At 42.0% G+C, this 23031-nt stretch overlaps 1 protein-coding gene, 1 long non-coding RNA gene and 1 pseudogene across 3 annotated transcripts in view; 2 read left to right on the forward strand and 1 right to left on the reverse strand.

Moving 5' to 3' along the window:
* Positions 1-1879: 1879 nt before the first annotated feature.
* Positions 1880-6315, forward strand: LOC115304105 (annotated as a pseudogene).
* Positions 6316-10313: 3998 nt separating this feature from the next.
* On the reverse strand, positions 10314-14512 carry LOC115285707. Of its 2 annotated transcripts, XR_003905664.1 has the most exons (3): positions 14004-14512; positions 11404-11874; positions 10314-10905 (listed from the first exon to the last, which is right to left on the reverse strand). It is a non-coding gene; the product is annotated as an uncharacterized LOC115285707 (long non-coding RNA). The 2 variants fall into 2 exon arrangements; XR_003905663.1 differs by lacking the exon at positions 10314-10905 and having other exon boundaries at positions 11088-11874.
* The window catches only part of EXOC6 (exocyst complex component 6), a 187961-nt gene continuing 178880 nt past the window's right edge, over positions 13951-23031 (forward strand). Inside the window, exon 1 of the mRNA XM_029932241.1 lies at positions 13951-14127. Within this exon, the coding sequence (XP_029788101.1) occupies positions 14027-14127 (101 nt within the window). The 5' untranslated portion in view covers positions 13951-14026. The remainder of the gene's footprint in view (positions 14128-23031) is intronic.

Genomic DNA, 23031 nt, shown 5'->3' on the forward strand with positions numbered 1-23031 from the left:
GACTGAGCCACCCAGGTGCCCCCAGAGCTGTTTTACTAGTGAGAAACTCAGTAATTTTTTCCATATGGAACAGACTTTATATTGTACAGCGCCTTCTAGAACTTGTGCATTTGCCTGGTGGCTAGATCAGAAGTCTAAAGGGAAACAAGACAAGGGGTGAGGGGAGCCTAGACATGTGTTAGTTACTGTGGCCTCTGCTGCCGTTGCTGCTTCAGAGCCCATGGCCTTCAACTCCTTACCCTCCCCCCTTGTCTCTCAACCCTGGGTAGCACGTCCACATGTCATCCGTTCATGGAATGATCCCTAGTCTTGCTTGATACTGGACCTGACTTCCTGCTTTGGATCTTGGAGCTTTTCTACCTTCTGTTGTTAGAGCAAATATCCCTGGTCTTGTACCTGGTCTTCCTAAAGAAAAAAATATCAGTGACCATCATAACACTCCCCCAGTGTTACCCTCAAGAGGGGAGACAGCACTGATATTTTCTCGAGGTGTTGCCCTGTCACCACCAGAGGGGACCTGCAGTACCCACTATTAACTTCACATCGGGGTTATTGAACAAGGGGGGAGAGCACTAGCCAAAAACCCCAATGTTATGTGCAGGGTAGACACAGAGCTTCTAATGAAACTTTATCCGGGACAATGTTAACCAAAATCAGTTTTCCTGAATCTTTGCTTTAATAATTATTAGCTGAAGACTTCTTAGGCTGACATTCGATGCCTTTCTACACATACTTATGCACGCCATCAATATTCCCGTGTCAGCTCTTCCATTCCACTGCTCTTATAGAGCACATCAGCTGGCGTAGTCAAATACGAGGGTTGGAAAATCAAGACAGGACTTCCATTTTGGCTGATCTAGATTGTTTACTCTTTGATCATGTGTCCTGAGATTTTCTTCCTCTCGTGTTCGTGGCTTATTATTATTATTATTATTATTCACTCTTAGCCCTGCCTTGTAAGGCACAATTCAAAAACTCTGTCTTCTATGAGGCCTCTGCTGACCCCCCAGCCACATGTGAATGCCCATCTTTTGAAGCCCTCAAAGAATCCAGAGCATTTACTCTGACTCGCTTGTGTGTGCATGCACGTGCATACGTACAAGCGTGTTGTTATTTTATAACCGTTTTCTTCTGGCTACAGATTGCTGAGGGCAGAAATGTATCTTCCTTATATTTTAGTATCTCCTGCAAAAGATTCTACCAGTGGAGTAGCTGGATAAATATTTGTTGAACTGATTTGTATGAGCTTCTGAACTAATGGTGACCTTGTGAAGCAAAAGAAAGAAGGAAGCATTTGAGAGAGAAAGTTATCTTTTCACGGAAGACGAGGAGGCGGTGGATGTATTTGAATAGCTGCAGGCTCTAAAGGCAGAGACCGTGGAAGGTGGGTTGGTCGGACGCAGACTGACCAGCCGGACCGCGCGGGCCCTGCCAGGGGGCCCTGGCGGGGACAGTGAGGGGAGGGTTAGGACAGTGAGAGGATGGGGTGACCATACAGGAGAGAAACATTCTCAGGGAGAGCCCTGGACCTGGGAATTGAGAGAGAGAGAGAGAGAAGTTCTAAAAGTTCTCCTGTTCATTTTTCCTTGTCACAGAAGAAAAGGCACTGCTTCAACGAACATTTTCTGTCTTAAAATCTTACACTCTGTCAGCTTCCTCCCCGTGCCCATTTTGTTCTCCTGGTAGGGAGTCTGAGGTGCCCTGCTCAAGGTCAGCTTTCAGATCAGAGCCGGTGGGTTTTCCTTCTCTAACAAGGTGAGCTCCGAGAGCTCAGTGACTCCGGGCTCAGAGCCGGTTTCTGCTCATGTCGTTGAAGGGAGACTCAACAGCTCTTCTTTCGCAGGGTGTGCAAGTTTCCTAGCGCTCAGCCCCCAACATCATGTGGGAGACTGAGTCTCCTCTCCGCGAGGGGTTGTGTGTGTGTGGGGGGGGTGCTGAGACCGGCTGTCATGCTGCTGGGGACTGTCAGTGGTCCACAGTCTCTCCCGCCTCGCCGCACTCCCCCCTACTCCAGACTTCACACTTGGCCGCACCCACAGCAAGCTTCTCCCAGACCGTCCAGCCTGTCTCCTGCCTGACTGCCGCAGTGGGACCTGGGGTCTGCTCCTGTGGCGCCTCCTTTTCTGTATGTGTGGAAATCATCTGACAAGAGTCAGATGATTCCAAGGTCCTGTGTTTCATTTTTTATGTAAAATGGCACAACTGCCTATATTATTGAGTTTAAAGAAGAGAGAGTTTTAGGGGAGAGCTGAGACCCTATGTTTTTCCATCGTTTGTGTTGCCGGTGAAATATCCATTAAAGACATAGTAGGCAGCTACAAAAATGGGATTTGGGGAATAAAATTCCAGGGTAGAAGAGTAGAATTTGAGATTAGCTGTGCAGATGGTGAGTGGATTTAGGAGAAAAGGGAGAAATGTCGGGAAAGGTCTCCTGCTAGTGCTGGTGTGGTTCAAGTACGGTGTGGCTTCAGTATTCAGATTGCTGGTCGGCTGAGACTCACCAGCAGGTGGGGATCTGGAATTAGTTTTGCTGCCCTAACCCTTTTGCCTTGAGCACAAATGTTTTCATCATGTTACCCCCATATGCCTATTTCCACTGGATTTTCTCATTCTCTTCATATTTAAAAAACATTTTTAAACGTTTATTCATTTTTGGGAGAGAGACAGAGCAGGAGTGGGGGGGGGACAGAGAGAGAGAGAGAGGGAGACACAGAATCTGAAGCAGGCTCCAGGCTCTGAGCTGTCAGCACAGAGCCCCACGCAGGGCTTGAACCCACAAACTGTGAGATCATGACCTGAGCTAAAGTCAGACGCTCGACCTAAGGAGCCACCTAGGTGCCTCTCTCTTCAGATTTTCTGACTTTCACTCCAGTCCCCCCACCTGGCCTAGATATGTCCAGCTCTTTGCTAGCTCTTCCCTCTGGGGGTATACTGTCCCTGGTAGGCTTCAGGGCTGTCTGGAGCCACACTCCCGGAAACCACTAGGACTAGTCTTATTCGGCATCACCAGCGTCCTTTAACAGGGATGGTCAGTAGGTCTCAAGCAGCAAAGCAGTTCCAGTGCATCAGTAGCAGCTGCCCGGATCTTACGTTGAGGATGATTCTGATGAATTAGTGATGGCCACTATGGTCTTAGGGCAGTGGCAGGGTTCCCAACATTTACCGTATTCACACTAGAACTTCCTGCTGCCAGGCTTTTGCCTATGAGACCTGCCCCCCTGGGTCCTGACTCCAGCCTGGAAGTTGCCTGGGCTCATTTTGCCTCCTGGGGTTCTGCAGGCATGTTAGCCATTTGGGTTCGCACACTACGGCATGTCCTACTGTGGTAGCTGGATCGGAGGGAAGATAAGGGCAGGTTGAGGGCACTGCAGAGTTAGAAGGAAGTAGAGAAAGGGGACATATCCAAAGAATGGCCTTACAGAGGTCTGGGAAAAATAGGAGGAAAAGGGAATTGTACAAGATGACGTACCAGAAGAAATTTTTGTAATTGTTTTATGATAACATAATTGTTTTACACTTGTATTCACAGACTCTCTCGGGCTCTTTTCCAAAAACTGACCATGAAGTTTTACCAGTCTAGGAGCAAACAGGATACTGTTATTTCTTTGACTTTAATGTTTTTAGGAATGAAGATAACATGCTTTTGGAAGGGACAGAAAACATTAAAAAAAATCCAACTAATAATATAAACCATATACACAATAAAATCTTGGGATGGTTTTAAAAAATATAATTTGTTTAATCACCTATAGACATCCTACAATGCTCTTGCTGTTTATATCTTCAGAAATGAAGATTTCTATTAAATCTTATCCCATTAAATATATTGATTAACATCCAAGGTCCAGGTTTTATTAGATGTTTGCTTTTGGCCTTAGTTTCTGAAATTCTAAAATAGGGATTATAATGTAACCCATCTCAAATGGTTAATATATACAAAGTGCTTAGCACAAGGCCTGCCTAGCACATTGTAAATTCTCAATAAATATTAGCTATTATTATGTCTAATTTACATCTGGCATATACATTCCAGTATAATTTAATGAATATATAGAATGTTGAAGTAAATAAGCATTCACAACATCCTGAAGTTCTGAGCAAGTGGAAAATAAATACTAAGTAATGTGAATTTTATTTTGGCTGTATAACATTCAGAGGAGAGAGGTATCTTTTTTCCAAAACTATATTTATTGATGTTTACATTTTGTACTAATGTAATATCATCACCACTTTTAATCTCTGCTGAGAGTGGTGTAGTGTCCTGCATGCTGTTGATAAAACGTGGAGTCCAGAGAAACTGTCCAGAAATCAGTGTGGGCCTGACTGTGACTCAGGCCTGCTGTGTCTGCAGCATCTCAGGAAAGCGTGGGGTCCCCTGTGACAGTGGGCTGTATAGTTGCCAAAGTTCTGCTGAACATTTAAATGATAGCATTAGTTGTTTGATCTTCAGTGCAATACAAGAGACAAGCTAAGAAACATTTTATACCTTGGAACCAAGTACTCTATCCAGGGGGACCGTTTTGTTTATCTACCGGTGAAGTGAATGGGCTCTGGAGCCAGAAGGATGTAGGTTCGGATTTTGCATCTCTAATTACTAATAGAGCTACTGAAAGGATTACATGAAGTAGGCATGCAATGTATGTATACATGTATGTATGTATTATGTATTTAAGTTTTATTTTTAGAGAGAGTGGGCATGCATGCATGCACACATATGTGGGGGGGGAGAGTTGGGGGCAGAGGGAGGGAGAGAGAATCTTAAGCAGGCCCCGCGCTGTCAGCACAGAGCCCCACCCAGGAGTTCATCCCAGGAACTGTGAGATCATGACTGAGCCAAAATCAAGAGTCAGCCACTTACTCTGCCGAGCCACTGGGGTGCCCCAGGCATGAAGTGTATTTAATGTAATGCCTCGTACAGAGTAAATGCACACTCACTCATTTGTTCATTCACTCAGTAAATAGAAGTTTATGGAGTACCTACAGTGTGGCAGGCAATGATCTAGGATGGTCAGTGGTCTTGCTATTGATACAGCAAGATGACGACCTGGACATTCCTGCTCACAGGGACCTTGTATTTTAGTGAAGGGAGCTAGAAATAAGCAAATAAAAAAGTGGTATTGGCACTGCTCCCCAGGGCCATGCCCTCAGATGCGGCTGGAGCTTGAAGCAAACCAGGCTGGGGACACGGGAGACCCAACACCCAGAGCAGCTTGGAGGCTCTTCAGGTCTGCAATAAAAAAAGGGCCTCTAATAAAACCACATTGCAAAAACTGGGAAAGAAACAGAATGGAAAGAGGGTACGCACGCACGCGTGCGCGCACACACACACACACACACACACACACACACACACAGTAGAAGAGGCAGAACCAGAATTTGGTGGAAAAAGTACTGGACCAACATGTAGTGAATGGAAGGTGGAGTATTTCTTGAAGTGGGAGGGATTTAAGGATGCTGACAACACTTGGGAACCTGAAGAAAATTTAGATTGGCCAGAGTTAACTGAAGCATTTCTTTTTTTAAAATAAAAATTTTAAAAATGTTTATTTTGAGAGAGAGAGAGTGAGAGAGCGAGCAGGGGAGGGGCAGAGAGAAAGGGAGAGAGAGAATCCCAAGCAGGCGCCATGCTGTCAGCACGGAGCCTGATGTGGGGCTCGATCTCATGGACTGTGAGACCATGACCTGAGCTGAAATCAGGAGTAGGATGCTTAACCGACTAAACCACCCAGGTGTGCCCCAATTGCAGTCTTTCTTAATTCTCAAAAAGCTAGTAAAGAAAAAGATGGTATAAACAGAAAATCTTTATCTGACAGTGGATCTGACAATAATAAGTCAAAGAAGAAAAGAGGATTTTGCTGCTGGACCAAGAGGCTTTGCCAAAGCGCTTGATCCTGAATGAAAAATTGGTGCCACAGACAGCAGTGGAGAATTCATGTTTCTCATGAAATACAAAGATTCAGAAGAGGGAGACTTGGTGCTGGCAAAAGAGGCAAATATGGAATGTCCTCAAGTTGTAATTGTTTTTTTTTAATTTTTTAATGTTTTAAATTTATTTTTGAGAGACAGAGAGAGACAGTGTGAGCTGGGGAGGGGCAGAGAGAGAGGGAGTCACAGAATCTGAAGCTGGTTCCAGGCTCTGAGCTAGCTGTCAGCACAGAGCCCGATGCAGGGCTTGAACCCACTAGCCGTGAGATCATGACCTGAGCCGAAGCCGGACGCTCAACCGACTGAGCCACCCAGGCACCCCAAGTTGTAATTGTTTTTTATGAAGAGAGACTAACTTGGCATTCTTGTCCGGAAGATGCAGCTCAGTAATTGTTTGTGTTGACATATATATGGTGCCTGGGTCATGGTTTTTTGATTTATTAGTGTGAAAAAATAACATGCTAATGAAAATCAAGTTTGATTTATTCATTTTGAAGTAGTATTGGGGGAGTTGTTCGGATTCTTTTCATCTCCAGCACTGGTTACTTTGAACAAATAAAAGCTTTCTGTAGTTGCTTCCTTTAACAGAAAAGAATATTTGAGACCACGGCATATTATTGCCCTGCATTAGAGAACACCTTTTCTAAATGTGAGGGGGTGTCTTCACAGTTGTTACTCGGTCAGAATTTGTGTTTAACTCCTATATGTCTAAGGACCATTCTGGGTTTTTTTGCTTATTTGTGTGTGTGTCTGTGTGTGTGTCTGTGTGTCTGTGTCCGTGTGTGTGTATGTGTGTACTTAAAATACATATATAAATTGTTTTCTTTTCTTTTTTAAACATTCACCCAAACAAAAATAGCATTTATAACCATGGATAAGCCCATGTTTCTGGGATGCCATCATTTTCAGGAACCTAAGAAATAAATCACTTAAAGTTAAATTGAAATTTTTCCTGAAGCCTTAACCTTTCAAATTTTGTAATTGGACAATTTAGATATAATGTAAACAATTTAAGTTGGACAGTTTAAAAACAGCTATATTAGAATCCATCTCCATATCTACAGTCACATAAGTGAAAGTTTATTTGCAAGATCCCTGAAAGGCAATTTTATCACTATCAACAGCTTCCCTACCCAAGTGAGAAAACTAGAAGTCCTGGTGTGTTTTAGGTAAATGAAACTTAGTTAAATGGACATCTAGAGGCTCCTTCTAGTGAACCATTCCTTTTCAAAAATTAAAATCCTGTGTTATATTGACTGAAAGGTCATGATTCATGGAATGTCCAAGACTTCATTCATGAAAACCTAATCATAATCAGATTGTTAGAGATGTTGGCAGTTTAGCACCTGCTGGAATAAATGGGGGGAGAAACCTCTGTAATCTAACTTCTTTGTTTGTTTGTTTGTAATCTAACTTCTTGCCGTGCATGTGTTTTCTTTATTCCAGCTCATTTCTTACACAGAGACTCGGTCTTCTCTGTATTTGAGTTGCTAGTTCAGCTGAAACCAGGAAGAACAGTAACTTTGTAGCTGGAATGTTATCCAGCCTTATTGTTTACTTTATTGTAAATTCTGGCAAACAGTGGTCAACTGATAGTTTTATATTAAAAAAAGTGGTTAAAGTGCTGTGATGAATAACAAAACCGGGCGAGGGATGGGGAGTTCCAGAGATGCTATTCTGCAGAGAGTGGCCAAGGCATAAATGTCAGCTATTATCATTATTATTTCATTACATGACACTTGTTACATTTCTAAATCCATTTTGCCAAGAGAAGAACAATAGGACAAGTGAGAGGAGAGGGAGAAAGGGCAAAAGGAATAAAGGAAAGCTAAGTGGGACAAGAGTGAGGAATAGAGAATGCGTGGAACAGCATGATGAACAGCAAAATCAACAGTGAGGAGAAGGAAAGAAAGAGAAGAGAAAATAATGGATGTTATAAGCTAGAGGCTGGAGGGAAGAGGAAGGAAAAGCTAGACTGGAACTCAGAGAAAATAATATTGCTCTTTAATTGCCTGGTTACAGACTCAAAAATGTTTAGCTTTGGGCTGAACAAGCTAATGGAGCTTTCAGGACATTGGTCTGAAGGAAGGACTAGTGACAGACATTATTTGTCATACCCATTGCAAAATGAAAATGCAGGCCCCTTTGTTCAAAAAAGTATTGAGAATTACAAGATGGTGATGGAAGAACATTAAAGCCAAGAGCAACTGCACAGGTCAGATACCAGCAAAGCAGCCCTAAGGGCTTAGCACAGAGCCTGGCACTCAGCAAGCATTCAGTAAAAACAGTTGTTGAAATAAACAGCACCTGGAGCTAATTACTTATGAACTTTTCTGAGGACTGGCCCATATTTCAGAAAAACTGACTTTATTTGGCTCCAATTTCAAATTTCCTTCTATTGTTCTCCACCATGGAGTCCAGATCTTTACGTTACAACAGATTCCTGGACCTGATTTTGCGTCAGGAACCCTCTTGGGCCTGCCTGGGCTCAATTCACATCCTCTTGCACTTACAGAGTGTGGCCACTGGATGCCGCTGCGCCAACAAGGAAGAGGTTGAAGGACTGCAGCTGTCAGGACAACCCCAAAGAGCCGCTAAAAGATACCAGGAAGGGTTCGTTATTAGAGCCAAAGTATAAAGAACTGCCTCTACTGTACTTTTGATGCAGTCCTTCAATTATGTGATGATGGCTCTGACACTCCCTAAGAAGCATTGGAATGATATTAGCAAAGTCTTAAGATCAGGAAGTCAGCTATAGGCTCCCCAGGAATGGAGGAGGGAATCTTTCTGTAGAGATGTATCTACCTCATGAAACATAGTTTCACAACATTAAGCTTTACACCAGAATAGCTGCATGTGATTCATTCATTTAACAACTATTAACGGGGCAGGACGGCCAACCATACAGACATTGTGCCTGCGCTTGAAAGTGGTGACAAACTCAGCAATTTATTTAGCATCTCAATATGTGCCTCACAGAATGCGCAGGGCCTCCGGGGACAACCAAGAGGCACTTGACTTCTCTGAGATCCAGAAAGCTCACTGAAATAGATCTGCAACCTGGAGCCTAACCCAAGGCCTAACCCATGGTCCTGTTTCCCCCCCTTCAACAGGAAACATTTCAGGCAGTTTCTATCCATCAGGCATTCAAAAAAAAGTTCAGGTTCAGAAAACCCTGATATAAAACTAGGATATTTTGTTAATGATTAGAGAAAAGAACATTTATGTGTCTGGTTTTTATTTGTATTTTATCAAAGAGGAAGCTAAATTCTGGGCTTCTTGGTTTAAAAATCAATGTCTAGGGTCACCTAGGTGGCTGATTGTTAAGCCTCTGACTTCGGCTCAGGTCATGATCTCGTGGCTGGTGAGTTTGAGCCACGCATTAGGCTCTCTGTTGCTACCACAGAGCCCCTTCGGATCCTCTCTTCTCTCTCTTTCTCTGCCCCTCCATCACTAGCTCTCTCTTTCTCAAAAATAAATAATAATAAAAAAAATAAATGTCCGATAGTTCTGGTCTCTGATGTTAATGTTGACTGAGCTCTGGGCTAAATATTATGCATGTATTATGTCCTTCAATCCCACACAGCTTGGTGAGCTAGGTAGGAGCTATTATGGTCCCTAATTCACACTTGAAGAAACTGAGGCTCAGATAAGTTCACTAGCTCTCTGGAGGCCCAACATTTAGTTAAAGATGAGATGGAATTTGAACCCAAGTGGTTAAATACCAGACCAAGTCAGCTGCATTCTAGAGCCTCTTTCTAGGAGGGTACGGGGGTGGGAGTGGGGGGGGAGGGCTTTGCCAAGATTGGTTATGAGTTTGCAGACAAGGGGCTCAAAGTCTAAGTCATTAATGACTAAGAGTTTACTTACAGGTTAAATCCTTACTTTGCTGGTTAGTTTCCTACTGGACACAGAATGCATCCCCTGTCCTGCCAGTCTTCCGAGTTTACCTTTCCCTTCCTAGGAGTCCTGAAGGGAGATTTTGAGTGGATCTCTGGAAGTTAATATCCACTAACTGAAAAAGAACCCAATCTGCCTGTGTGTGCCTCCAACCTCCTCAGACCAGACTGGTTAAATCATCTATCCCTTGGGTAAAACAACATTGGAACATGCTTCTTGGCCAACTTTTTTTTTTTTTTTAAACTAATGGGAGAAACAGGAACTGGTTAATAGCTCCATCTTCAGCTTATTGTCTGTGTAGCCTTGGACAAGTGACTTAATTTCTGTAAGTCTGTTTCCTCATATTAAACTGGAGATAGTGAAAGTACTCCATAGGATTAAATTAGATTTCAGTAAAATTAGTACTAGTTAAATTCCCAGTTAAGTTACTAATTACATTAGTAAAGATTAAATTAGATGATATAAAGGGCTTAGCAAATAGTGCTGAATATATAGCTAGTATGGCTTTTATTTTGGCCTGTAGCTGAAATTCTTTATATCACAGCCTTTTTAGAAATGTATCACTTAGAATAGAATTAGAATAGGCTTTTTTTCTTTGCACATTTATACATTTGTTATATCTATGTCTAAAATTTAAATGTACATAGTTATTTAGAAGATTTAGTTTTAAGTTCTTAGCAAAAAACTTCAGGTGCTAACGGAAATGTCAGAAGTCATAAAGGGAACCAGCAAAAGCTGTTTCGGAAGCAGAAGTGGTAAATGGACTTCCTTCTGTCTTGACTTGACTTGAGGGGAAGATGCTCCTGCTTATGTTGAAGCAGGTGTTGAAATGGGCCTGGAGTGAGGTGCACCACTGCAGGGCGGGCTTCCCAGAACAGGGGCTGGGTCTGGGCAGATGGTGTCAGGATTGGTGAAGAGAAGGGGAAAAGGTCTTGGGTAACGAGTGCTCAGGAAAGGAATGCTCCATCAGGAGACGGCTGCCAAATGAGAAGGCGGCCTGTGCCACTTCTCTGCACCTTGCTTTACTCTTCAGAGCAATGAATTCTGCACGTCGATTGGGCGAAGAGCGTCTGCCATTTCCTGCAGGGAGAAATGGATTTCCATTCTATTTGTAGGAAGATACAAAATTTGTCTTCATTTTGTATGTTTTGGTTTCAGGTTCAATTTTCAAAAGGTTTATTCTCCCCTCTCAAGAGCTGAACCTGAAATTCAGATGTACTAACACCAGATGGTGGTGGTTGACACTTGGAGACGCAGTCGGCTAAGAAAATAATTCAGTTTTTTACTGTAAAAACAATGGCATGAAGGGCCCAAACAGTGGCTCTAGGTACAGGGACTTGGCTTGACTCATAGATAAAATTTTAAATAACCAGAGGAATGGATGAAGTTTATATCCTCTGACAAAAGTCCATAAATATTGTTTCTTGCATCGAGGCCCTTGATAAAAATGGGCATCGTGGAATTTGCGGTACACATTTGCTGTTAATACTACAGATTTCTATTCAGACAACTGAATACAATTATATAAAATGTTATATTTGATGTCAATATATAAATAGTAAGTTTGAAAAAACTAACCTTTTACAATTTGCTGTTGTTCTAATTCCAAATTGTTGCCAATCACAGATTAATCAAACCCCTGCCTTATACTCAAAACTATTTGGAAGGCTTTCTAATTCATCCTAAATTCTTTCCAATGGCTTCCTGTCTTCAGCATTGTCTGGTTTCAAAACTCCTTTCTTTCAGTCACATGCAGAACTCCAAGGGGAACTATACAGAATTGCAAAATTAAAAAAAAAGTCCTCTCTGAACGTCAGATTTTTAACAGTGTGACAGTGCTGGTGGTCTCAGGAAGACATTTTGTTGTGGTGGCGTATTCTTACATCTTGAGAAAGTGTGATTTCCCAGAGAGGATCTGGATTCTTCTGCCCACTGAGATCGTGGAAATAGGCTTGTGAGGGGTTTCTTGGTAGAATGGGCAGTTGGATGAGCGGATCTTCCTTGATCTTCCACGCCAGTATGTGCTCAGATCAGTCACATTTTGATTCCCTGAGGAACAAGTGTACAAAAACAAACAAAACTCACAGATGTATGAAAAGGAACTAATCAAAACAAGCGCATACTATTAAACCAGTTGGTAGTGGAATGGACAAGCGTGGTAAATCAAATTTAGAATTAGCAGAGAAGGTTGTGATTAGATGGGAGAATCTTTATGAAGGAGATACATTTGAGTTGGTTTCCAAGAAGGACAGAAATCTCAGATTAATGGAAAGGAAGGCATTTATGTATGTTAGTAATGTTTATAGGGCCCTTACTATATGTACCAGGCAAAAAATGGCTCCCCAAAAAGGTTCACAGTCCAATCCCTGGAACTGTAAATATGTTGTACTTGACAAAAGGGGTTGTTGCAAATGTGATTAAGGTTAAGACCTTATGATAAAAGATTACCCAGGGGTCCAAACTAATGACAGTGATCATGAAGAGCAGAGAATCTTTCAAAACATTTTTTTAACGTTTTAATTTATTATTCAGAGAGACAGAACATGAGCAGAATCTGAAGGAGGTTCCAGGCTCTGAGCTGTCAGCAGAGCCCAAGTGCGTCTGTCTCACAAACCACGAGATCATCACCTGAGCTGAAGTCTGACACTTAACCAACTGAGCCACCCAGGCACCCCAAGAGTAGTGCATCTTTGAAGGCCTATGTCAGAGAGAGATGTGACTACAGAAGAATGAAGAATGGTTAGAGAGATGCAGTGTTGCTGGCTTTAAAGAATGAGGATGGGGGTCATGAGCTAAGAATTCTGGGTGGCCTCTATATGCTGGAAAAGATAAGGAAATGAATTCTCTGGAAAGGAACACAGTCATGCTGACTCCTTGAATTTAGCCCAATGAGACAGACCCGTGTTGGACTTCTAACCGACACAACTGTAAGATAATATCTCTGAGTGCTGTAAGATACTAAGTTCATGGTAATTTGTTACAGCAACATTAGAAAACTAATATGAGATAGTGATATAAGGTAGACCCTATAGTTGTGGTCGTTTACAGATGTGGAAACCGAAAAAGGTAACTAGGTTCCTGCTCAATGTCACCCAGCTGTAACGTGAAGGAGCAGGGAATTAAATTGAGGACACCTGTCTTGAGAGCCCAGGCAGTACCACCTCCCAGGACTTTTGTGGGTAGGCAGATGGAGGTAAGCTTCCAGTAAAAACTCACTGAAGGTAGGGAGTTATACAGCTGGATAGTTAAAGAGTGTGATTCACTCAAAGGGGAGTTCAGAGCCTTGGATTAATGGGGACTGGAAAATAGTTGTCCCTCAGGGCTAGGTTTGCATTCCCTGATTATTTCCTCAGTCTGCTTTGGTCATGACAAACTGGTTTACTCAGCGTCCCACAACGAGTCATTAAGCAGGAGTCTCCTACATTAGTACTTTGCCGAAGCCAACCACCCCCCCTCTCCGCTTCTTTCCTGTCTCTATGATGCCTGCTCCTCCCAGCTACTGGAAGGCACCTGGGTTCAAGGATTTGAATTGCTCCGAACCTCCCTTGTATCTTTGCCATAAAAGGTCAAGACTGGCCACTGTGAACTTCCCACGGGCTGATAATGGCTCCCCAGAGCAGTAGTGCACCCAGAGCATACATAAGTCATGGTCGCCAGCTGGGATTTTCTTGGCACATTCCTAAAATAAATCTTACTCCCACACACAATTTTCATTTTCTTAAGTGCAAATTTTCTTTTCTCTGATTTTCCACCACTGAGAGTACATCAGGCCTCCTTGTTAAATGTTCCCGTAGTTTTTATTACAGACACAGGTGGTTATTTCATTGTCGACCTGCTTCATTATTAAGGTATTTCCAGCGCGTAGGCAGAGGGTCTGGCACACAGACTACAAGAATGTACGGTAGAGCCAGGTCTTTCACTAGGTAGCAACTAGGGGCAAATAGCAGGGGAGAGCGGAAGGTGACGCGTCTTCACTCCTTGTCTGGGCGGACAGCACCTTGCGCTCGGACAGGTGCGGGAGCTGAACAGGGAGTCGGTCGCGTGCCCCGGTGCTGCCTCCCACGCACTTCGCGCGCCCCCGCGCCGTCTCCCCTCTCGCCACGCCCCCTACCCCACCCACTTGCGCGCGCGCGCCTCAGGCCTTTCGCCCCCGCCGTCTGCGCGGCGCCGCGCCTCACCGGCTCCTCAGCTTCCAGCCAAGATGGCGGAGAATGGTGAGGGTCTGGGTAGCGTCCCAGAGCATGAGCGGATCTTGCAGGAGATCGAGAGCACCGACACCGCCTGCGTGGGACCCACCCTTCGGTAAAGCTCTCATCCCCCCGAGACCTCGCGCTGCCGCCGCTGGCCGCTTATCGGGAGCCGGGCGGGGCGTCAGCCACCGGCTGCGCGCGGGGCGTCCCGACAGGTGGTGCGGGCGGGGGCGCTCCAGGGCTACAGGCCGAGACCTGGGCCCGGCCCGGGCGGGGAGGGGCCTAACGGGCGGCTGCACCTGTCGGCAGTGCCCGCCTCCCCGGCGGGAGCTGTCACCACTCAGCCGGTGGGTGTGGCCATCGCGCCGCCTCAGACCGCAGGATCCGCGGCGCCGCCCGGCCCTGGCCTGGGGTCTCGAGGACGCGCCTGGGCCTCCCGAACTCCCAACGGGGCGGCTGTGCTGGGGCCAAGGTTAACTGCCAGCAGCCGGCGTGATGGAGGCCCGAGGCGCGCGCAGGAGGAAGCCCTGGCGCGCGCGGCTGCGGCGGGCGTGGGAGAATTGAAATTGGGCGGGACACGCCGGCACCCTTATCTCTCAGCCCGGCCGGCCGGAGTGGGCGAGAAAGGAGCGTGGGCCGGCGGGGAGGAGCCGATGCTCAGGAGCGCGCTAGTGTTACAGGCGCTCGCCCAGCACACTCTCTGGAGTTAGGGAAGCTTTTATTTACGAACGTCTCTTTAATTTTGCATTAACTTTCCCTTTATTTTAAAAAAGATCTGCACCCTTTAAAAATAGTACTAGATAACGGATATTCCAGACTGAATACCTGCTGCCCTAATAATAGAATATTAGCCAGGCACTGTTGTGATCCACTAGATTAGGTTAGTCGTTTCATCGAGAAGTGTCTTTCAGAGGAGCCTGACGGGCTCAGTCAGAAGAGCATGAGATTCTTCTTGATCTCGATGTCGTGAGTCTTCCCTTGGGTGTGGATTACTTAACGTGTAAATAAATAAGCTTAAAAAATAAGTGCCATTTAAATATAAGGTTTCAACTCTCGTAAGGATAATAAATTATTATTCACTTAGGGTACTTAGGAGTGATTGTGCTTTTAACAGCATTCTTCAGCATATACTTCCTAGAAATGAAGCACTGTATGTTTTGTGGGCCTGTGGATGTAGTATCAAGGAAGCCGTATGTAAATCCACCTTGCCCTGAAAGCCTGGAGTGTTTTCCCCGGTCCTACCGCTGCAGAAGTGTGCAGTCCTGGGCAAAAATCATTTAATATCTCTGAACCTCAGTTTTCTTATTCCTGTACTTGGGAAGGGGGTGGATGTTTAGATGCTCAGGACGTTAGAAACCGTGTCTTTTTGTTCACAGCTGTGCCCCTAACACAAAGCATGTGGTAGGCACCTGCTGAAGTTTTTTGTCACATGAAGTTCCTGCTGTTACGAAAAGCATGATGTACTTCCTTAACTTTCCAGCATAGTTTTTCTTTTCACAAAACTCTGTACATTTGGTAGTGAAAGTAGAAATCATAGATTAAAAGGAAGCGTTTTCCTTATTGCGTGCTGAAACTGAAAGAGTATAGTATGTGGTGTAGTTATCAGAACAGCCAGTTTTGAAAATGTATATGGTTATGAGGGAGATACTTCCTGTTGGGAAAAAATGCTAGGCAGTTATCTCTGAAAAGAGATGAATTCACTTAGGAGAAAAATTGAGAGCCTTGTGACACAAAGAATATACGTAATCACAGTGTTATTCTGTGATATCTCTTTTGCTGGGGAATTGTATCACCTCACTTTGTTGAAACCTGCGCTGTTTTCTTTGGCCAACTCCAGTGACTCATATGCATCCTATATATATATATACACACACATATATATACACATATATACATATATATACATCTATATACATTGTCATCTCATTTACATGCAGACTCTACATACACATGGAAGGCACAGCTAGCAGTCCTTTCTCTTGGACAGTGTTTAAGCTATTTCTAATTTTCCCCTAGGTTCCACTAAGTGCTAATATTAAAATTTTTAAAACCCTTTTATTGAAAGATAAAAAGTAAAATAGTATAATGAACCATCATGGAGCCATCATCTACAATTCAGCCCCTGGCCAGTGTCCTTCCATCTGTTCCCCTATCCACCTTCCCTCATGTTGGATTATTTTGAAGCAAATCCTGGACATCAGTTCACCTGGACATCGAGGTGCCTACCACATGCTTGATGTTAGGGGCACAGCAGTGAAAAATAGGCAAGGTCTCTAATGTTCTAGGCATCTAAACCTTCCCCCCGCCCCCCAGTACAGAAATAAGAAAACTGAGGTTATAGAGAGTTTAATATTAAGATTAATTTTTGTTACTTCCCAACTATCTTTTAGTTTGCCTGTTGGCTTTTGATATTGTTGTATCAATATCAAAATTTTTTTTCTCCATAGGAGACTTCTTCAGACTCACCTTTCCTGATTTTTTTTAAGTTTATTTGTTTTGAGAGAAAGAGAGTGAGACAGGGAGGAGCAGAGAAAGAAGGAGAGAGCGAGAGAGTCCCAAGCAGGCTCTGCACCGTCAATGTAGAGCCTGCAGCGGGGTTCGAACTCACAAACCATGAGATCATGACCTGAGCTGAAACCAAGAGTCAGATGCTTAATTGACTGAGCCACCCAGGTGCCTCTTTCTGATTTACTTCTTTGACCACAGTAGAATTAAATTAGAAGTCAATAATAGAAAACAAGAGCATTCTTAAATATTTCAGCACCGAGTAACACACATCTAAATAACCCATGGGTGAAAGAAGAAACAAAACAAAACAAAATGTTAGAAAGTGTTTGAACTGAATAAAATGGAAACACATCAGAATTTGTGGAGTATAGCTGAAGAACGTTCAGAGATTTATAGTGCTAAACATCTTTACTAGGAAAGAATGGTTTCAAATCAATGGCCTAACCTAAGAAACTGGAAAAAGAAGAGCTAATGAAATAAAAAAAGAGCCTAAGAAAGGAACTGATAAAGAGGATGATAAAAATTGGAGTGGAAATCTGCAAAAATTCTCAACAAGATACTAGCAAATTGAATTCAACAGCATATGAAACAATTATTCACCATGATCATGTGGGACTCATTCCTGGACTGCAGGGCTGGTTCAATATTTGCAAATCAATCAATGTGTGATACACCACATTAATTAAAGAAGGGATAAGAACCATATGATCTTGTCAATAGATGCAGAAAAAGCACTTGACAAAATACAGCATCCTTTCTTAATAAAAACCCTCAAGAAAGTCAGGATAAAAGGAACATACTTAAACATCATAAAAGCCATATATGAAAAGCCTTCAGCTAATGTCATCCTCGGGGAAAAACAGAGCTTTCCCCCTGAGATCAGGAATATGACAGGGATGTCCACTCTCACCTCTGTTGTTTTAACATAGTGTTGGAATTCATAGCATCAGCAATCAGATAACAAAAGGAATTAAAGGCATCAAAATTGGCAAAGAAGAGTTCAGACTTTCACTTTTCACAGACCACATGGTACACCCAAAAGACTCCACCAAAAGACTGCTAGAACTGATAGTGAATTCAGCAAAGTCGCAGGGTACAAAATCAGTGTACAGAAACCTGTTGCATTTTTATAATACCAATAATGAAGCAACAGAAAGAGAATTAAAGAAACTGATCCCATTTACAATTGCACCAAGAACTATAAATACCTAGGAATAAACCTAACCAAAGATGTAAGATTTGTATGCTGAGAATTATAGGAAGCTATGAAGGAAATTGAAGACTCACAGAAATGGAAAAACATTCCATGCTCATGGAAGAATAAATACTGTTAAAATGTCAATACTACCCAAAGCAATCTACACATTCAGTGCAATCCCCATCAAAATCACACTGCCATTCTACTCAAAGCTAGGACAAATAATCCGAAAATTGTATGGAACCACAAAAGACCCCAAATGCCAAAGTAATATTGAAGAAGAAAACCGAAGTGGGAGGCATCACAATGCCAGACTTTAGCCTCTACTACAGAGCTGTCATCATCAAGACAGTATGGTATTGACACAAAAACAGACACATAGACCAATGGAATAGAATAGAGAACCCAGAACTGGCCCACAAATGTATGGCCAACTAATCTTTGATAAAGCAGGAAAGAGCATCCAGTAGAAAAACTCTTTAGCAAATGGTGCTGGGAGAACTGGACAGCAACATGCAGAAGAACTAGACCCCTTTTTTACACCATACACAAAAATAAACTCAAAATGGATGAAAGGCCTAAATGTGAGACAGGAAATCATCAAAACCATACAGTAGAAAGCAGGCAACAAGCTCTTTGACCTCAGTTACAGCAATTTCTTGCTCAGCACATTTATAAAGGCAAGGGAACTAAAAGCAAAAATGAAGTATTGGGACCTCATCAAGATTAAAAACTTCTGCATTGCAAAGGAAACAGTAAACAAAACTAAAAGGCAACCAATAGAATGGGAAAATATACTTGCAAATGACATATCGGATAAAGGGCTAGTATCCAAAATCTGTAAAGAATTCACCAAACTCCACACCTGAAAAAAAATCCAGTGAAAAAATGGGCAGAAGACATGAATAGACACTTTTCCAAAGAAGACATCCATATGGCCAAGAGACACATGAAAAGATGTTCAATGTCACTCATCATCAGGGAAATACAAATCAAAGCCACACTGAGATACCACTTCACATTGGTCAGAATGACTAAAATGAACAAATCAGGAAACTACAGATGCTAGTGAGGATGTGGAGAGACGGGCACCCTCCTACACTGTCGGTGGGAATGCAAACGTGCAGCTGCTCTGGAAAACAGTGTGGAGGTTTTTCAGAAAATTAACAATAGAACTACCCTATGACCCACCAATAGCACTACTAGGAATTTACCCAAGGGATAAAGGAGTGCTAATGCATAGGGTCACATGTATTCCAATGTTTATAGCAGTGCTGTCAACAATAGCCAAATTATGGAAAGAGCCTAAAAGTCCATCAACTGATGAATGGATCAAGAAGATGTGGTTTATCTATACAATGAATACTATTTGGCAATGGGAAAGAATGAAATCATGCCATTTGCAGCATTGTGGATGGAACTGGAAGGTATTATGCTGAGTGAAGTAAGTCAGAGAAGTACAGATACATATTTTCACTCATATGTGGATCTTGAGAAGCTCAAAAGAAGACCATGGGAAAGGAAGAGGAGAAAAAGTTACAAACAAGAGACTCTTAAATACAGAGAACATACTGAGGGCGAATTGGGGGGAGGAGAGGAGGAAATGGGTGATGGGCATTGAGGAGGGCACTAGTTGGGATGAGCACTGGGTGTTGTATGTAGGCCAACTTGACAATAATATTAACAAAAAAAGATTGGAGTGTAAATCAATGAAATAGGAAATAGAAAAACAATGGAGAAAGTCAGTGAAATGGAAACGTGGTTCTTTGAGATCTATAAAGTTGATACACCTCTAAGAAAGAAAGGGAGAAGATACCAATAATCGGTGATTAGCAATTCCTGATGTCAAGATCAGAATGAGAGGTAGTAGCATCACTGCAGATTCTACAGATATTAAAGGAATATTATGAACAATTTCATTCGAATACATTTGACAACTTAGAAGAAATGGATTCCTTGGAAGAGACAAACTATCAAGATAAATTCCCCAAATTGGTCTTTAGCTTTGGACAAAATAAAAATTCCTGCAGAAGTGGTTTGTTGTTGTTGTTTTTAGAAATTGATTAGCTGATTCAAAAGTTCATATGGAAATCCATAGGAGTGGGGTGCCTGGGTGGCTCAGTTGGTTAAGCATCTCACTCTTGATTTGGGCTCAGGTTTGTGAGTTTGAACCCCAGTTTAGGCTCTGAGAAGACAGTATGGAGCATGCTTGGGATTCTCTTTCTCCCTTTCTCTTCTCTATACCCTGCCTCTCTCTTTCTCAAAAAATAAATAAATAAACATTAAACAAAAGAAATGCATAGTCTGACTTGGAAAAAGATGAGCTGGAGGACTTATACTATGTGCTTTTAAGTTTTATTATACTGCTACAGTAATCAAGCCAGTGTGCTATTAGTATAAAGATAAACAGATCCACAGGGTATCTGGGTGGCGCAGTCAGGTAAGCATCTGACTTCAGGTCATGATCTCATGGTTTCTGAGTTTGAGCCCATGTCAGTTTCTCTGCTGTCAGCATGGAGCCTGTTTCCAATCTTCTGTCTCCTTCTTTCTCAGCCCCTCCCCCACTTGTATGCATCTGCTCTCCCTCTTTCTCAAAAATAAATGCACTTTTAAAAAAAGAGGTAGATAGATCCATGAAACTGAGTAAGAGACTCCTTAAATAGATTAACACATGTGGTCAAATTAATTTTTGACAAAGATATAAAGGCAGTTCACTAGAAAAGAATAGTGTTTTTTAAAAATTTGAGAGAGAGACAGCAGGAGTTGGGGAGGGTTAGAAGTGAAAGAGAGAGAGAGAGAATCCCAAGCAGGCTCCCTGCTGCCAGCACAGAGCCTGACGAGGGGCTCAAATTCATATGATCTCAAACCATGAGATCATGACCTGAACTGAAACCCAAGAGTCAGATGGTTACCTGACTGAACCACCCAGGTGCCCCAGAAAATGGTAGTGTTTTTAAATAATGGTGAACAGTTGCATATGCAAAATAATGAACTTTGATCCATACTCCATACCATTTAAAATGTAACTCAAAGTGAATCATAAACCTAAATATAAAATGTATAACTGTAAAACACCTAGAAAACCATAGGAAAAAAGTCTTTGTGACTTTGGTTGGGCAAAGATTTCTTAGATACTATTCCGAAAGCATAATATGTAAAAGAAAAAATTGATACATTGGACTTCATCAAAATTGAGAACATGTGGTTTTCAAAGATACCATTAAGGGAATTAAAAACCTCAGGTAGAAAATATCTGAAAATCACATATCTCATTAAAAAAAATTGTGTCCGCACTGTATAAAAGTCTGTGAGTCTAGATAAGAAAGCAAACTATCCTATTAAAAAATGTGTAAACGTTTAAGTAGATACTTCACCAAAGAAGGTACACACTGGACAAATAAGTACACGAAAAGATGGTTAACAACATTAATCATTAGAAATGCAAATTAAAACTACAACATTGAATCACACTATTGGAATGTTTAAAATTAAAAAGACGGACCATACCATGTATTTGGTGAGGCTGTGGGACAACTGGGACTCTCCTTCGCTGCGGTGGAGATTTCATAGTGCCCTTTACCAGGATGAAGAAGTTCCCTTCTATTCCTAGTTTCTTGAATGTTTTTATTATGAAAGAGTGTTTAATATTTCAGATGCTTTGTCTGCATCTTTTGAGATGGTGGTGTGGTTTTTAATCCTTTATTGTATTTATGTGGTATAGCATATTAATTTTCAGATGTGAACCACTGTTGCATTTGTGGGAAAAATCCCACTTGATTATAGTGTATAATCCTTTTTATAGGTTGCTGGATTCTGTTTGCTAGTTATTTTGTTTAGGATTTTTACATATATATATTCACAAGTGGTTTTGGTCTATTATTTTCTGGTGATGCCTTTGTCTGATAATGGTATGAGAATAGTATCTCAGATTGCATTGGTTAGTGTTCCTTGAATTGAGATGACCATGTGGGGCTTTTTTCCCCTTTGTTTTATTCATGTGGTATAATAGTACATTGATTTTTTTTCTTTTTTAATGTTGAATCTCTTTTGAATTCCTAGGATAGATCCCATTTGGTTAGGGTGTATAATCCTCTTACGATATTGGTGGATTTGGTTTGTTAATATTCTGTTGAGTATTTTTATATCTGTATTCATAAGAGATATAAATCTGTAGTTTTCTTTTTGATGTCATTATCTGGCTTTGGTATTAGAGTGAATGCTGATCTCCTAGAATAAGTTAGAGAGTGTCCCTCCTTTTAGACTTTTTGGAGGAGTTTGTGAAAGATTAGTATTCTTCAAATATTTGGTAAAATCATTTCTGAAGCCATCTGGTATTTCTTTGATTGGAGATTTTTGATTATTGAATCAGTTTCTTGTAGAAATCTGTTCAGATTTTCTAGTCTTTTTGAGTCAGATTTGGTAGTTTGTATCTTTCAGGAAACTTGTCCATTTCTTCTAGGTTATCAAATTATTGGTATGCAGTTGTTAATAGCAGTTCCTTTATAATCCTTTTTATTTCTGTGAAGACAGTAGTAATGACCTCTTTCATTCTGGATTTTAGTGATTTGAGTCTGTATCCCTTGGTCAAACTAGCTAAAGATTTGTTGGTTTTGTTGATCTTTTAAAAAACCCAAACAACTCTCAGTTTTATGATTTTTATCTACTGTTTTCTAATTAAAAAGTTTCTTTTTAAAAAGTATTTTTTAATGTTTATTTTTGAGAGAGACAGAGCATGATTTGGGGAGGAGCAGAGAGAGAGGGAGACACAGAATCTGAAGCAGGCTTGAGGCTTGAGTTGTCAGCACAGAGCCTGGCCAGCCTCACGAACTATGAGATCATGACCTGAGCCGAAGTCGAAGTTGGACACCCAACTGACTAAGCCTCTCAGGCGCCCCTAATTATTTTATTTGTAACCTTTATTATTTCCTTTCTTTAAAAAAATTTTTTTTCATGTTTATTTATTTTTGAAAGCGTGAGTGGGGAGGGGGGCAGAGAGAGAGGGTGACAGAGAATCCAGAGCAGGCTCCAGGCTCTGAGCTGTCAGCACAAAGCCCAAGCCCAGCATGGGGCTTGAACCCGTGAACTGTGAGATTATGACCCAAGCCGAAGTCTAAGTCAGACACTTAACTGACTGAGCCACCCAGGCGTCCCTTATTTCCTTTCTTCTGCTTGGTTGTGTTACTTTTCTTTTTATTGCTGCCTTATGATAGAAATTTAGGCTCTTGATTTGAGATCTTTGTCATTTTTAAATACAGGCTTTTGCAACTATAAATTTCCCTCTAAGCACTGCTTTAACTTCATCCTGCAGTA

Source organism: Suricata suricatta, chromosome 2, assembly GCF_006229205.1.
Source record: "Suricata suricatta isolate VVHF042 chromosome 2, meerkat_22Aug2017_6uvM2_HiC, whole genome shotgun sequence".
NCBI lineage: Eukaryota > Metazoa > Chordata > Mammalia > Carnivora > Herpestidae > Suricata > Suricata suricatta.